At 40.2% G+C, this 17,922-nt stretch overlaps 1 protein-coding gene across 5 annotated transcripts; it reads right to left on the reverse strand.

The window, feature by feature from the left end:
• Window positions 1-826: 826 nt before the first annotated feature.
• On the reverse strand, window positions 827-17,863 carry LOC121910363 (C2 domain-containing protein 2). Of its 5 annotated transcripts, XM_042431562.1 has the most exons (14): window positions 16,925-17,028; window positions 16,370-16,403; window positions 16,154-16,249; window positions 14,501-14,620; window positions 12,011-12,112; window positions 11,433-11,549; window positions 8,568-8,676; window positions 6,672-6,780; window positions 6,461-6,525; window positions 6,250-6,365; window positions 5,982-6,147; window positions 5,348-5,589; window positions 4,514-4,781; window positions 828-3,310 (listed from the first exon to the last, which is right to left on the reverse strand). In XM_042431562.1, the coding sequence occupies exons 1-14, from the start codon at window positions 16,945-16,947 to the stop codon at window positions 3,090-3,092; spliced, it is 1,788 nt and encodes a 595-aa protein (XP_042287496.1). In that variant the 5' UTR covers window positions 16,948-17,028; the 3' UTR covers window positions 828-3,089. The 5 variants fall into 5 exon arrangements, with proteins under 5 accessions (XP_042287495.1, XP_042287496.1, XP_042287494.1 ...); XM_042431560.1 differs by lacking the exon at window positions 16,370-16,403 and having other exon boundaries at window positions 16,925-17,863; XM_042431563.1 differs by lacking the exons at window positions 16,370-16,403; window positions 16,925-17,028 and adding an exon at window positions 15,470-15,662 and having other exon boundaries at window positions 829-3,310; window positions 16,154-16,219.
• Between the last annotated feature and the right edge of the window lie 59 nt (window positions 17,864-17,922).

Raw genomic sequence — 17,922 nt, forward strand, 5'->3', positions numbered from 1 at the left:
AAGTATCAAAAGTAAAAGTAGTCATTATGCCATATGGTGTTATATGAGCTATATATTACAGGACTGTTGTTACTGATGCATTAACCTGTGAGCAGCTTTTTTGTTAAAGTTTGGTTAGGAGGAGCTGATTTCATGTAACTAAATTATAAACTGTTGGACAGTTAAACCTGCAAAAACCTTATTCTTCTGTAGCCATGTCTATCTGTAACTGGGTTCTAAAAACCTTACTCTGCAGTACAGTGAGAGTATTTCAACCTGTCTCTACAGTATCTTGAAACAGGAAAGAATAACGCAGGTTCTGCACTTGAATTAAGAAATTAGAAAACTCTTCAAACACATTGTTGATATTTATACTGCACTAGGAAATACTTTTTTGCGCTTAATAATAAGAAAGAATAACATTAGAAAATAAAAGTTTAAATTCCAGACAAAAATGACTTATTGGAGGGATTTTTTTTCCATTGCATTGCATCATGTGCTGGAGACTGATGATGTTTGTTTTTTTTTTATGAAAAATGATCTTCAAAATATATAAAATAACTAGTAACTAGCAGGCAGATAAACAGAGAGAAAAATACACTATTTCCCTTTGAAATGTATTAGCATAAAATGGAAATGCTGACGTAAAGAACAAGTTCCTGCTGAAGAACATTTCTTACACATACTTTCCACTACTGATAGCACATGATTTTCAACCAGCACAGAGGGATACTGCTGACCCTCCATGTATAAAAGCCTCTGTAAAATAACTGAAGTGAAGTATGAACATATACAGAATTACAAGTTACAGAAGCACTGTGGAGAATCCACTACAGACAGGATATACAAAGTGGCACTGCAATCTCAGTTATCCAATCAATATTTATTGCTGAAAATGAAATAACTCGATATGTTCATTAGTTACAATCCCTGCAGGGAAATGACTGACACCCTGCATCAACAGTTAAGTCAGTCAGTTTCTGTGCACAGAGCAGATGCCAAAAAAAAAAAAAAAAAAAAAAAAACCCATCAGGAAGCAGTTTATTAATCACATACAGCTCTACTGCTTACTGAATGCATAACAGCAGCCAATGCTTGCAGGCTGCAGGCTGCCATAAGCAGGGGCTCTGAAGCTGAGCATGATTAAAACAACCTGTTTCCCCCTCAGTTCCTCAAAGTTAGAAAAGTGATTCTGTCTCAATGCTTATAGTTTCTTTTGGTCTGATTCTGGGCTTTTTAATATTTAAAACGGACAAACAAACAAACAAAAAAAAAAACAATTGATGATGGAGCAGAGCGGGTGCTGAGAGGGGGGGGGGGATCACAGCTGTCATGTAAATACAAGACACAAAGACAACCCACACTATATCTGCACAAGAGTGTTGTCATAAACAGCAAGTGAGTGTTTTTAATTCTCAGATAGTTCAATAATGTAAACACCCAGTTAACAGATATGTTATGTGCATAGGCTTCTCGATTATAGACACTGCTGATGGTGCAGGAACACAGCGGCACATTTGTCTCTCACAGTCGTTCCAACAGCCCTTCGGTCCTCTGCTCTGATGGTGGATGCAGGCTCAGGAGCTACAAGTCTAGACCACGCGTGACAACGTCCTCAGAATAACTGTAAGGCAATCTGTTATTTCTGGCTGTCACTGTCTTTGTTACTGCACAATTCTTAACTTATTGAAGAAACAGTAGTTAACACGATGTACAGACACGTCTTCAACAAGCTGCTTACAAAAAATACAATCATTAGCTGGATTAAAAAAAAAAAAAAAAAAAAAAAAAAGCAGCCAGAACATTTGGCTGCTCCAAAAGGTGTTCACACTTTTTCTGGTTCAGGTGTTCAAAGCTACATATTTTAAAAAACAGTAAAACATTAAATGAAAAGAGGATTTCATTCCGATGAAATGCAGGATTGAGTTTCATTAGTGTGTAATGAAACAAGTATGGTCGAGTGTAATGTCACAGTCCCTGGATAAAGGTTCCCTTTTGACACATTGACAACCCTGCTGATAACAGTAGTGTACAGGAGGAATCTTTTAGGAAGACTAAGAAGAAAATTGCATAATCATTAGAAAACACTGCAGAAAGGAGTGAACATAAAAACTCATATATAGCTAAAGTTTCATGATAGCCACAGTGTCACTGCTTGTTTTTTTGGGAGGGTGTTAACTTATTCTAATGGCCGGTGTTGCATGATAACATGACCTCTCACAACTAACTTATGATGACTAGTTTGGAAATCTTTGTTATACATAAGGCTGACATTTTTCTAGCTAACAGCTTTTATATGCACATTTCATATAGCTGTTGTACTGGTCTTGTTTCATTAGGAATAAAATGACAAGGAATTTAAATGAAGTGTAAAAAACATTGGATGCTTGATATAAATACCATATTTCATAGTATTAGTGTCAAAAAGTAGTCGTATTACTATCTCCCACTTGCAGCGGTCATGCAGTGAACAGATCGTCTCCCTTTGTGAATGTTTTTTTAACATGAATCAGAACTACAGAAGAGTCTCTATCACAAGAGTAGCTCCTGTCATTGCACTGTAAAGAAAGGTACTGACATTGTGCAAATCATACAAATACCACTCTTCTCTTCATCTTTGGTCCTGTTGGTCCTCTGTAGGAAACCTACGGATCACAGCAGGGATGGTTCATTCTTTACCCTCAGTATCAGTGAGGTAAAGAGTGATGGCCCACATCAGTCCCTTCAGTTATTAACAAGGCCACAAAAGCACTTAACGATTTCAAAATGTTGCATAAAATCAAATAAAAAGAAACATGCAAAACAATATCCTCTGAAATGCCATGAATCCAAGACAGGATACCTTCGTCCACACATGCACACACTTGCTTTGGGTGGAATGTCTGCTTCTTATAGGAAGCACTTAAGCAGGACACGGCAATAAAAGCGGATATTTTTCCATCTGCACAGCTTTCCCATTCACAATACAGGAGCCCCACTACGCGGGTCGGGCATTAGGGGGAGTAGGATAGCTAGGGAAGTTTGCCAGTGCAAGTTTGAGGTGGAGGTGGTCATGGTAGTAGTTGTGGAGGGGGGGGGGGGACTGGGACTGGGGTGAGAGGGGTGGGGGGTCACGCATGTGGCTCCCCAGTGGAGGTAGAGCCATTAGCTTTGCTCTTATTCCTACTCTTGCGGTTGAGCATACGGCTAAGCGTGGCTGTTCGGCTGGCCCGCTCCACTGCGGCGGGAGACTCCAGGTAGACCAGGTCATTGTGTGACTGGCTCATCCCCGGGTCCTTGCGTTGGTGACGCCGCCGGAAGAAGAGCTTGGCACTCTTCTGAAGGAAGCTGCCTGTAGCGAAGAAGCAGATGACAGGAAATAAGTCTTTGTGTTATCTTGAGAATATGTCAAGATGACACAACTCATACTCAGGCATGTACAATATTTCTTTGAGGTTGAACAAGTAGCAGCAATTTGAAGCAGCAGTGGCACAGAAATTTGTGTTAGTTGGAAATTGTTGTTTATGTTGGTGAAAAAAATCTAAAAATATACAATTTATTTCCCCCACTACTGTTTTTTCCTCTAGCAAAGACCTCTGTCAAGCTTTGGATAGTGACAATCAGACTTGTAAAATTGTGTTTAATAACCAATTAACACACACTGAACTGTACCAGCAGACAGCAGCCGTATAGTCCAACCTGACTGCGACGTCATTCCTTCCTTTCAGCATGTAAGGAGTTTTTAGGACTTAATATGTGCTCACTATCTGTGGATTAGTTCAGGTCGATACAGCTTAACATAGACTGACACAATGAAAACTAATTAATGACAAATGAAGAAAGATATCAGCGTCCTCCACCTCCATACATAGTTCCTACAGCGAAAGGCTGGACAATACAGAAGATAACCTTTATTGATATTGCAACATGAGATATCAAATTTCCATTATGTGAGTGATGATCTCACTCTGCAGCATCAAGTTGGCATGTTTGATATCCATACTTATCATGTAAATATTGAGGAACATATTAAAATGGACTTAGTCATTAGTAGGAATATTATGAGTGAATATTTCAAAAATATTCACAGTACCTTGTTTATATTGTGCAGCCCCACAACATTTCTACAAGTTCTAAAATATAGCAACTCTATGATCTGCTGATATCTAACTGATTTTACATGAACTGAAAATGAATTTCACATTGTAGAGAAAAAAACTATGTTATCTACTCTACTGATAGCTGACAGACACTACACGTACTAGTAGGAGTAGGATACTACATGTAACTCATGAGGTAACTTACTCATCAGGACATAATGTGTGCTTAACACTGCTTTCCTCTAAGATGGCAGTGATGACAGTTCAAAAAGGAAAGGTTGAAACAGTAGGAGGGAAAGAGAGAAAAGAACATAAAAACAGACTGTATCACTGAGGAACAACAGATGGCCATGAAATCAGCCAAACGGAGGAAACTGGAGGAAACTTTAAGGCAATATGTTTTTTTAGTATTTAAAGTGAGATTTACAGAATAATAGTACCCTGTGACCTCTCACCTCTGCTCTTTTTGCAGCTCGCCTCAGACACACACATGGACAGCGAGGTATGGTCTAATTCCTCTCCTGTGTGACTCTCCCAGTCCTCTGGGGGCCGACCTATTCCGCTTGGGCCTTCCTGAGGCTCCGACATATCTGGGGGGCTACTGGTCCCTGACGCAATCGCTGTGGTCACATCCTGAGTAGAGCTGCCCTCTGACATTGAGGCATCCATCGCTGCAGCGTAGCCCGCCATCAGAGCTAGCTCATCATCCTGAGACAAGGGTGTCTGGGAAATTAAGCACATTATCATTTTGAAAATCAATTTCCAGTAAAGGGGTATTTCCTTTGGTTTAACATTTGCATTTGTTCATGTAAGTACTTCGTCTGACATTATAAATGACCAACTATTTGCATGGGAGGCTCTAAGGCCCTGTGTTCACCTCTCATTTTATGTACATTACACATAATTTAGGCAGGACGATGGCAGTGCGATTAAGCAACCAGTTTTTCCACTGAAAGGTCCAGTTTTGATATTCATTGGCACATGAATGTTCTTCCAAAATAAGGAGTCTCTCCCTGCTCCAGACAAAGCACACTTTGTTTCACTCTTTCCTTTTCATGATCAACCACAGGTTAGGGAGCACAATGAAAAAATGTGTTTGTGGAAACAGATTTTCAGAGCAGCAGATACTAGAGCCTGGCCCCTCCTCAGCTTCTATATATTTTCCACTCATTCAAAACTCTGTGTATTAAGGAATAAAAGTGAAACTGATCCACTACAGTGAGACAGTGAAAGTGAAACAGTATTATGAACCAGTGAAGTGTTCCTCTGGTACGTGAGCTCATCCTTACTTTAGCGATGCCAGAGATGATGATGGTACTCTTCTTCACTGGGGACTTGAGCTTCTGTTTGGCAGACTGGTGGAGTTGTCTGATGGCGGCCTCGGCCACCGGGTCGGTGCCATTGAGCATCAGCAGCTCGGTGTCAGAGGAGGACAAGGCTTTGCTGACTGTTGCCCCCAGCATAGACGCCTGCTCTGAAACACGACGCTCTGACAGCTTCGGCTTGTTGGCCACGGCTTTCTGGGTCGAATCTGAGGGAACACAAAGTTATAATAATCAACGTTTAATTGGGGATGATGGAAGTTCAAACCATAAATTGTTATGATATACAAAGTGTTCGGTCCGAACTCCAACTGATGTGCATTGTAATAAAAATGGCTTGTATTCAATCAGACCAAGCAGGAACTTGCAGAGCTTTTTTGGTGATTGTTGCAGAATTTACAAATCAATGGAAATGTGAGAACACTCAGCATCTCTTCACACTGGCTGTTGCAACTATTGTTACTGCAGCGAAATAGAATGAACAGAAACCTCAACGAGCCTCTCTAAGTGTTTGTATATCAAATGGGACAAACATCTTCTCTGAATAAGGCTCTACTATTCTTGTCAGTGCTGTGTAGTCTCTCAGTTTGTGGTGCTGTACCTATATTGAGAAGAGGGAGCGGTCGACCCGGCTTGCTCTTCACCGCAGTGATGGTGGTGACCACCGTGCCGCAGGGCATGACTGTACGGTCCATCTCCACTTTCTTAGTGGAGGCTGGGGTGGGAGGATGCCAGGACCTCACCTCACTGGGCTCCAGGTAGGTAAACTGAGGAAAAGGATTCCCTACATTTAATATTCTAAACGTGTGTTAAAGAAAACCTCAGTGATGTGTGATAATATTCCATGATAACTGGTGTGATAGTCTTACGTCAGTAGTAAGTGATCCGGTCACTGTGTCTTTGGTCGTGAGTGCAAATGTTTGCTGTCCTTTGGGTTGCTTCTTTACAAGATCAAAAGGCACTGACACCTGACCTAGTAAGCAATCTGAAAAAGAGAAAACACACCTAATTTAGTCTGGTAGCAGCAAAATGAAACACAAATATCAAAAGGTAGGCAGCAGTTTCCTGGGTTTTCCTTACTCTCTTGAGGTTCTCCATCATGCATCAACTGGATATTGAGCTCTTTCGATCGTCCATTCAATTCACTGGTGAGACAGAAAAATAAAAGACTATTCAGGAAAAGCAAGAAAATACAGATGTTGGTTGACTATGTAGATTTTAAAAACATCATCAGACAAAAACATCATCTCAATGACAGTGGTGGTTTTCAGTGTATCATGGTGAAACTTACAAAATAAACGGCTGGTCCCAGGCAGGATTGGTTGTGTTCTTCAAAACGGAGGTGTTAAACTTCTGTGGAGGGTCATCTAACTGCAGTACACACAGAGGATTCATGCTGCCTACAAACAGAGCAGAGAACATCTCAGTCAGCATCACAGAAAAAATAGTGAGTGATCCAAGAGCTAATTTCAAATGCATTCGGCAGTCTTTTGACAACTGAAGAAATAAAATGTGCTGCCGCAAGATTAAATTTTGCTTTGGTGGCTTCCACTTGATTTAAAGGGCAAAAGGAAGGTCAACCTACATTGTTTTTTTCACATGAATTATGCATAGGTTACAGGAGACTCACAAAGTGCTGGTTGAGTGCTCTTCCTCGGCACACAAAGTCAGATGATGTCTATTTAATGGAGCACTTAAAAGGGGACTTTATCAGCCACAAGCAAAGCTCCAATACAGTGAAAGTGACGTGTCTTAATGAATACAACATCAGCAAGAACCTTCAAGCATCCACTGCAGCTGCCCTGGATCTGGCTTCTAGCCCACAGTGAAGTGAGGCAAACAGTGTAACTGCTCTTCACTCAAAGGAAAGGAACAACACAAGAGAAGTGCTAAATGCTGCGTCATGTCTCTGCTGTTGGGCAGAATACATGAGGGGATGTCTGAAGTCCGGAAAACTGCTGAGTCACGATTAGAAAATGACTCATCACAGGAACTAACAAAACAAAGTTGTTGTGGCTTCTGTGACCTAACATGATGATAAGGTCTAAGAGACTTCAACACTGGACAATGACTCTAACAGCCTTCCATCGTCTCGAAACATTTCGTTTCATGACGCAAAATGGTACAAATATCTGACAACAACGTCTGTTTTTACTCTGATCATAAGGGAACTCACATTTGTGCAGGACCACCACCGCACTGGGTGGGGTGATCCTGATGTGGGTGTGTTAAATATACAGTCAACAATGTTCAGCTTTGATCAGTAGATTACTACTTTTGACAACCAGCTCAAAAAACAGTATCCTCCACATTATCTGGAGATCCTCTGGACAGGACGCACAGACTGCTTTGGCAAAATAAACAGCTGGAAAGGCAGAAACACTCCCTACTCCCTAAAAATATGATAAACTCAATGTTGTGTAACTATAACGGAAAGCATGTTGAAATTTTTTTCTTTTTAACGAAAAGTACATTTGGGTCAATCAATTAACAATGGAGCTACTATTGGAATAATCTGCAGTATTATGGTGTGATTGCAAATTAGATAAAAGAATGTGATGTGTGTTACGGTCACTCAAGTCACTAAACCCTCTCCAGATATTTTATTTTATTTTATTAACAGTATTTATGCACTTGAATCGATAAAGTAAGTGAAGTTGGAATCTATTCTATAACAAATTTCACATTTCTTATTTGATATGCATGAGGAAATGGAAGTGGTTAAATATATCCCATGAGAGGGTTATGTGGCTATAGCTGGTGCATGGACAACACAAGCAGCTCATTACTTTTTAATCAGCCCCACCATTGTTGTTAACGCCAGTTAATAATGCTGAACAACACCACCATAAAATTAGAGGCCCTTGTCTTTTTGCTTTAGACATCCAGACATTGAATTCTGTGCCATGTATTTTGACTTAATAAAGGCAGTAATCTTCTGATAGAAGATAAGCCTAGAAAAACAATCAAACAAATCTTTTCCACAGTTGTACAATGGTTGCATTTCTTTGAGGTGATTACAATAAACCAGAATTGTGGCTCTGTGATGTAGATGAGATGTAATCTTACATGTTAACTGAACATTGTGCCCACAAGAGATGGAGACGGCCCACAGATTAAAGATACGGCTACAGACATTTCACCAGAACTTGGGTATTTCTAATGACTAAGCAGAAAAGCGTCTAACCTGCAGCATCTTCCTCCTCATTGAATGTCACCCGGATGTTTTTCACAAGCAGCTTCCAGTCGTGTGCACGGGGAGGTTTAGGGGGTGAGACCACTTTGTTGTAGGCTTCCTGTTGGAGAAACCATCGTAAGTAAAGATCACATACTCTATTCCCAGCTCGTATAAAAGTGGCACAGTGACACAACACATACATCAGAGAGATGATCCAAGGGCTCTGAGAACTTGATCTGAATCCTACACCTTTATCAGTATTGGCTTAAAAAGTGCCAGTGGTGATCATTTAAGAAATAACATCAGATGTGTGATGGATGAACTCTCTAAGTGTCTGCAATAGGTCCAGGCATAGGGCTCATACAGTATGTCTCTGAGTTCAGCCAGTGCAGTAGGTTCAAGGCAGATTTCTCCTTATCATGTCCTGAATGCAAAAGACTGGCAGCATCACTCACTGCTTGTGGTCTTCCCACCCGATTCAAAGATTTTGGCATGAGGTCTTATATGAACTAAGCTAGATCTTGGGTGCTGCTGTTGGGTTGAATCTGATATCCTCACTACCTTAGTGTGTCAGATGAATACTGTCTTTCTGTGCAAAAAAAATGTATTTTATGAAATTGGATCACAGTTAAGAAACCTTGTCTAGCCAGCAGCACAGAGGTTTACTTGAACATTCATCAATTTTTTTGGACTTAAAAGAAAATTCTTTTAGGTACGTATGAAATTTATAAGTGATCCAGACCTGTTGTATGCGTGTCATGAACAGACACTTGTTTTACTTGCAATTATAACATCCTAATCTGAATTAATTTGGAGTTTAAATATGATACCAAAATGAACAAAAATAAAATATATAGCTAAAACAAACTCAATGCAAAATTAATATTCTGTTTACCATATTATCATCATCATGGCTACCAATTAACTGTAAGGTTTTTTAGATTTTATGATTTTCATTGGCATATTTTGGCAATACCAACTTCTACATTTCAGTAGTTGCTAGGAAACTTCCCTCACTCTGACAGCGTGTGACTATGACTGTCACATGATTGCCTCTCATATTAGTCATGGAGCGCTTTGCTTTAAAAGCATGTTTTTTAGCATCTAACTTCATGTCAAAGCATTCCCTCTTTATTTCTGTCACAGTACAAAGCTGCTCTGATGGATTCATATTTAATAATTGTTTTGGGTCTTCTCCTACTGACACTCCTAATTTTGTTATGTTCTTGTCTGCTGATTTCTGAAAGCAGGACTTGAAGCTGTGCGGTGTTTTTAATTTAGGAACCTTTTTGAGAGTAAAAATCGCCCACAAACTGAGCAGAACATGGGGCCTTCTATGGACATTTGAGGGGCGTTGATTATGCTAATGATCACATCTAACAGACACACACCTCCTCATGAACAGGTGACATTCATTAGGCTAAAACAAGCGATTTACGACAAATTCAGGCATCTGATTCGTATGAGCCAACCTCACAGAGAAAAGTATTAGTTTCAGGATAAAAATATGAAAATTTTCTTGCATGAGGCCCAATGTTACTTTAAAATCTGGGATTTCTTCTTAATATATAGTGGACCAGACATTGCTGATTGATTTGTTTAAACTGAAACTGGTATGACTGTTTTGTTTCATGTCTGTACAAATGTCTGTGTACACTGTATGAGTGTTTTTTTGTACTTTCCTTGAAATGATAATACATTGTGGCCTCCTGATCTTATTTGTTGAGCGGCCATGTCCCCTTTTTCTTTATATTATTTGTACATTGTTAAAAAACTTTTCAGTTGGGAGGATCATTAATCTCAGAAGCTTCCCACAGTACATTATACTTACTGTAATTTTATTGTAGATTAAACTATTGCTAGTTGATATCAGCATCCTTCATTTCAACCTGCTGTGTGTTCATTATATTCTGTGTAAGAAAGACGATATTACAATCGGTTGCATGAGTGAGGAAGACTATGGAAAACAACGCTGTTGACAGAAAGTGTGCTTGTCCGTGATTTGGAGTTTCATTCATTCATTAGATGTTTGTTATGACCATGGAGAAATCTGCATTAGGAGGAGGCATTTTTAACCTTGAAAGACCTCCAAAACCTTCATGTTCTAAAACAGACTGAGCATATCAATGTGTCTGATTGCTTAAACCATCAGTGACTTATAAGATAAGATAAGTGACAGCATTATAGTCTGGTTTAGACCAGATTGGCTTGTCAACATAATTGGAGGCTTGGTTGGACCTGGGTGGTTGAAATGATCTCATACTGAGGCTTCAGGAGTCAGTAGAACCTCAGTTTGTGCTGGAACAAACTAAAGGATTCATTACTCAAGAAAATAATGAGTAGTTTTATGAAAGCAGCAATCAGTTGAATCCTGAGACTTCAGTTATAGCTCAGTGAGAGCAATGATCATGCCTAACAGTCCCGTAATTTAACTGTTGTTCAGAGCTTTTAACTACATATGAACACATGATACATGATCCAATTAGAAACATGTGGCCAAACATCATGTGACGGCTGTGCAAAGAGCAGACCAATAACAACCTTTTTGTATATGCATGTCAGTATAATAAACTGAATCTCCTCTTTATACATTAGTGCAGGTTTTTAGTTAGGCATGTGGTCACCATGATTGATGCTGTATTTATGAATCTTTGTGGAGAAGACTCAGTTTTGATCAAATCAAACTGATGCCCATCTTTACTGATTGCCTTGTGAGACTTGAATATAAAAGTATAGATTAAAGTTTGTTTCATCAACTTGCAGCACACTGCAAACAATGATCAGCCGTGACAGACTTGTACACACTTGTCTGCGTAGCGTTCTTGTGTGACAGCTTTTCAGATTCGATGCATCAGGCATGACTCCTCCACTCACCTTGACCTCTGAGGCCTGAGCAGGCCTGCAGCTCAGCAATATAGAGGGACGCGTAGCACATATCAGCTGCCTCAACTGCTCCTTTACTGCTGCTACACTGAAAGTGTTGGCATTGTCCTGATAGAGAGAGATGATGATATCGCAAAAATCACACACATATTTAAAACATGTTGACTAAATTAAAAAAGAAAGAAAAGAAAAAGAAAAGTCCTCTTTTACTTAGACTGAACTGATCCAAAATGCAGCATTTTACTTTTCACATCTTGGTAATAAATTTTTAAGTCTCCCCCCATCTGTTAGTTATTTGTTAAGTTATTTGGATGACAAGTCGAAATGAACCCATTTGTAATTTGATTTTTCAGCTTTTCAATCTTTTCTTCAGAGGCCTCATTTAATGATTTAACAAACATAACAATGAACAGAAATTAGTTTTATAAAGACAGATAATCACCACCCCACATTCAGTTTATTATAACACAAAGTTCTTTTTACTTTGGTAAAGTAAAAGAACTCTCCCTGTCACAGTATGTTAGCCTTTTTTTCGGTGCATTAGTACTCATCTGCAGCCCTTCAATTACCTGGGTGAAACAGGGTGTCACCTGCAGCTCTCCTGCCTCCAACTGAGACACCCTCCAGTTCACCTTGACCTCATCTTCAGCTTCTTGCATCCGGAGATCAAGCTGAGGAACATGGAGGAGAAAAAGTTAATGATTCGTGTTCATCCGTTTCACTGATAAAAAACTAAATATTTTTTGACTGAAAATGAAGAGTTTGTTAGGATTGTTGTGGCTGGTGAATGCTTTGTAACTCATACAGCTGTTTTAAGAATTGTTTTTCTGTGGGCTTTTGGTACCACAGTTGAAAATAAATCATAGTTTGATTGTGTGGGTGCTTGGCTGTTTGATGACTCAAATATGAGTCTTGACTACACAAGTTTTCATGACATCAGACTTAATTCACCTCACCAAACAGATATTTTAAATTTTGTTGACTAATATCAATGGTAGTGAGCAATGTTATAGTCACTAAAACTGAGAACACCATTCCAAACTGTGTAATAGAATCTAATTCAGTGGGATTCATTTGTATAATCTAATGTAAGACAACGTGTATAGAATGATTTTTGACAACAGATGACTGCATCAGCCAATTTCACTTTTGGAATTGGTTTTCTTAAGCAGATACTATCTTGGATACCATCAACAACAGGTAAAGTTCAGGTTCCTTGGTTTATGAAACTGTATTCTTTAGTATACAGTTACATTCCCAAAATGATTTGAAATGAATCATAATCCCTAATAATTACTAATCTCAGTTTTCGATCTCAAAAAGAATGGCAAATGACAACAGTGGCATTGTCTACACCATATCCTCTATAACAAACTTGTGCCAATGAAGAGGAAAAGTCAAGGCAATGCTTCTATATTCAGCCTGACAAATAGGAAAATGGTTTCTTAGAGAAGGTCAGCAAGGTGTGCATCAACACGTAGCTCAGCTGAGAGAGGAAGTGAAAGAAAAGGAGAGAACAGAGATTAACAGAAAACAGACCGGACCATCCTGTCCCAGCATGCCTGAATTCCAGTGTAAGACTGAAGGGCCGCCTCTGTGATGCCGAACAAAGGCCGCGTCAGATAGCAATGAGAATGCTTAGATGGATCCAAAAGAACAATATCACAGTCTGCATTGATAAGACTAGGATCAGTTCATAAAAACAGCTTCAACTGGAAGGTTACTGTAATAAAATAATCCACCCACATGAATAGAAGAACAGAAATTGTTTGCCAAGAGGGAGATTATTGCCTTGGTTGAATATAAAATAGTTTAATGTTTCACATCATGTGACTGACCACGACAAAAGAGAAGTGCCTGCTGTGTTGTCAGACCACAGATATGTAAATGGGGTATTTGCATTACAAAGATGAAGACACATGTCACATGTGTAACATGGGTGTCATCACATGCAACAGACCACAGACCATAACAGACCAGTGGTACACTGTAGTAGTGTGTTTAAAGACAAAGTACACTCAGCAGCCCACCATAGTCTGCTGGGTGTATTATTATGTCCACATACTGTAAACGCCCAGGGCTTCTGTTCCACGTATCCCAGCACTCATAACATGACGAGCCAGGACCATTCTAGCTCGGTTCTCAGTCAAAAGCTAACAAATGTTCCAGTGGATGGATGGAGACATTTGAAAAGGCCTTCTGACTTTTCTAGACTGAGCCGAAACAGTGAGAGTGAAAAAAAGAGACAAGAGGCTTCCTTTATGTTCCTGCAACAACAACTGATCCACAACCAAAACAAAATGCTAATCCTGACTTTAGCTTTCTAGCCTCTCACTCAGGTTGTATATTTATGGCACAATGAGCTCAGGAGCACAGAAGGGTGACAAGCACCTTATTGGTTTAAAAATAGCCTTAATACAATTGGGTTAGCCTGCATAGCCGCTTGTATCTATACAACAGTGATTGAACACTGAACCTAAGAACAGGACGACAGCTTACCGCAGCTTACCGCACACTAACCATTACATATCTCATCCCAGTAGCTATGATGGTACTTCATTGCCACACTGCATCTGATGAGGGAAGAGTTGTGAAAGATGGTGGGTGAGCCATGGGAGCATTTTACTCACGCACTCAGATCTGTGCTTTGAAATAAGAGATATCACAGTAATTTCCAGGTAAGAACAAGCAGTTATTAGTCATTTGTGTCATAACTTCAGAGAGTCATCGATCCCGTATGAGTCCCTGACAAATATGAACAGAGACAAAGTGGGCAACCTTACTGGAAATGAGCCTGACAGTCATTTTAATGAGGTCTTCGGGACATTTGCCAAGCACAGAAAGATACCCCAACCACTTAATCTAATGCTCCTGCAGGCAGTGATCCAATGCTGGGCACTGGCAGCACATCATGTTCAATAAAATCTCCCATTAAACTAAACCACCATGACTTCCAAAGGATGTCACTCTGATTTCAGGCAGGAAAAAGGGATATCGTTCACTTTGATGAAACTCATGACGTTTAATAAATGCCCTGGGACCAACTACAGAAAATTTACCTGCAGCTCCAGTGGAGCTATACACACTGTGTATTTACAAGGATCTGCTGAAGCCATGGCTGTTGATGCTGCACTGAGAGTGAACTGAAGCTTCTCCCCAACCACACTGCAGCAAGCGCTCTGTTGGGAGAACAAATTGAGGCATTAGTGTAATATAAACCTGCTAAGAATACCAGCTAGGGCGTTGACAACATTTGCATGCAACTCACATGTAGTTAAAACATCGTATGAAAGCAACTTCAGTGGGGAGAGAAATGAGATTTCTGTGTGTGTGTGTGTGTGTGTGAAAGGAACTGCATCAATAATGCTTCACTGACGATACATTTTATGTTACTGTGTGCGTAGAGTTTTGTGCAGGAAACCCATGGCACAAACATATCAGACTAGTAAGATGTGTTAACACTGACTTTTGCTAAAGCTGTTTCAAAAGCTGAATATTTGCCATAGGAGAACTCAACACTCAACTGTGAAAAAGGAAAAACATCTGTACAGGAAAACCATCTGTACTAGTCTTCAAAGACATTTTCAGCAGATTCAATCATCTGTGAGTACAATAAATCACCTTCACTGCAATGGAATGCATCTGTAACCAAGTAAATCACCACATACTGGTAAAATGTCCTCTAACTTGAAACATACTGTATTTATTCAGAACATTCATTCTGATTTCTATGTAGGATGGGTGTGTGTGTGTGTGTGTGTCTAGTTTGCTATTAGATCACTGTCAAGTGAAATGCAAACATAAACATGGGTGCTGCTGCATTCCGGTCTACCTGCTCCTCCTTAGTGCTGAGCTTGACAGCTATTTAAGCTTCTTACAACACACACACACACACACACACACACACACACACACACACACACACACACACACACACACACATACTGCAAGCACATACACACACACAGCATGTGGGTAAAAATAAGCCTCTGTTCATTAAATTCCTCGAACTAACAACAACAGAGCACCTGGTATTTTGGTCCATATCATGATGATCACAAAGGAAAGGCTGAGCTTGCGTTGAGAGAACAGCAAAGCCGACCAGGCCAGCAACACAGCGAGCAATTTGTCCCTGTCTGACCTCTCTAAAAAAATAAAAGTCCTCCAGTGGCAGTTTGTTTCACACACGGTCTGCAGCAGGTTGGCACATCATCTGTGCGACTGACAAAAGAAGGATCATGCAAGTGTTTCACAGCCCTTTTAAATGAAATCATAGTCATTCATAATGTCTTTTGAATTTTGTGTTTGTGCATGCGGCTACACCTGAAAGAAATGCTTCTCTGATTCACTTGTCAAGCCTTGCTTTATGGGGGTAATGTTTGGATGTACCAAAGTTGGAAGAGTTGATCAGTTGATGAGTCAGTGCTTGGCTGCTGCAGGCTAAAATACAGCACTGAATTATGGGAAGGATAGCCTTTGTCGATAAACATGAAAATTAGAAATCTATAAAGGGTCTCTTGCTATAATCCTAGTGAATGATGAAGCTGACAGGGAATGCCAAATTGTATTTTTTTCAGTAGCTGGAGGAGGCGGGAACAACACACAGCATTGAGATAACAGAGATAACACAGCCATGAACATAACGGCAATTTTCGGTGAAGGAAAAGACCTCCAGGTTAATAAATAACAAACAGACTTTGCGGAAAGTGTACCTTGTTCTGGGCAGACTTCTGAAAGTTGGACACTTGGCTGACCATGAGCTCTGATGACTCAAGACCATCCTCTTCAAATGTCAACAGAACAGGACTCTGAGGGGACAGAAGACAGATACATTCAAAAAGCAGTGAACACCTATTGCACAACTCACAGACCAGGACAATGAACTTGTTGCCAATAAACGTGCAATGATCTGGGCTGTAATGTCTTACATTGGCAACATCAGTGCATAGGTGCTGTCTTGATCTTTTCAATGAATAGGAGAAAAAGGTGGATCAGAATCAGAATCAGATCCAGCTTTATTGGCCAAGTATGTTTACACATTGAATTTGACTCTGATTTAGTGACTTTCAATGTACTTACACAGAATAACAACACAAGAATCTTCAGAAATATACAAAAGGAGTAACTACATACAGGTGAAACCATTACTGTGAACTTTAAACAGGATACAGGATACAAATAGTGCAAAGATGGGTCAGAGGGTGGCACAAGAAGGTGTAAATGTTACACTGCTGAGTGTGCGTTAAAAACAAGCGAGAGTAGAGTGAGATTATTGGTGTCAATCATCAAAAATGTGTCTATTATCAAAGGGTGGGATATGACTGGATTTAATTGATTGGGCCATTAGAAGCTTCACAAGCTGTGTATATGAGAGCATAGATGAAGTCATTTTCTCCAGTTCACGTCCTGTGACGAGCTGCACTTTCTTTACTGAAGTCACCTGTCACAGGGTATAGGGGTGGCTTGGTGGTCATGAGACTTACCCCACGCTTCCTTGATTCGTCATTTAAAGCCCTGCACCACGCTCCTCTCCACTGACTCTTCCAGCTTTTCAGTGACAGCGCCCATCCCAGCAGAGCCGCGGCTTCCTCCTCCTGCGCCGCATTGTCCTCTGCTGCTCTCTGATTAATTCCTACTACAGATCCTTGTTGGACATACTGTACGAAATACAGTATTAGAGTAATCAGCGATGCGATGAAAAGCGTGACCATGCATAGCCACTGCGGATCCTCCAAACCAAAATATGAACTGGAACTTTCCAAGTCGGACATGCTTTGCAAATGAAAACGATGACTACAGCTTAACACACCTCCTCCTCTGAGAAATTTCCTGGCATCCTCATAGTATTTACTTGGTCAGGGAACGGCCCATTCAATGACAGCAATGTCCTACAACTGATACCTGTGCCGATCTCAACCCCCAAAACAAATTATGCTTATTGTTATCCATGTTTCAGTGCTCCGTAGCAGCTATTACAAGCCATACAAAAGTCCCAAACTATGCAAACAGGTTATAAAGCGCTAGTACAAATAGCTAAAGGTAGTTTCTAGCTTCAAATAAACCTGCAGAGTGGCACACTCTCCTCCTCTCATTGAATAACGTTGTTAGCTTAGTGAGCTAATCTTCGCTACGGTTCGCTATTCTTCATTAGCTACGGAGCCGCCAAAGTTCCCCAAAAAAGGAATTATATCCAAAGTCCGCGGTTAAGCTCCACCAGACGATATCCAGATATCGAACAAGAGTCCAAGGAAAGCATTTTGAAAGGTAAGAGAGCAGTCCCAGCCGCTGGACGGGGTTTGCGGCGCAGTCTGACTGTAAAAGTTGCCGTTTACAAACGGATATGTGGCACAAACTATAACTCCCAGCATGCACAGCGACAAATGTAGATGTTTGTTTTTTTGTGTAGCCATCGTATGGATTGACGTGTATTTCCCAACTTACTCAATATGTGGCATCTAGAAAATTTTGTTTTAATAATGTA

The sequence above is a fragment of the Thunnus maccoyii genome, chromosome 13 (assembly GCF_910596095.1).
Source record: "Thunnus maccoyii chromosome 13, fThuMac1.1, whole genome shotgun sequence".
NCBI classification, from domain to species: Eukaryota; Metazoa; Chordata; class Actinopteri; order Scombriformes; family Scombridae; genus Thunnus; species Thunnus maccoyii.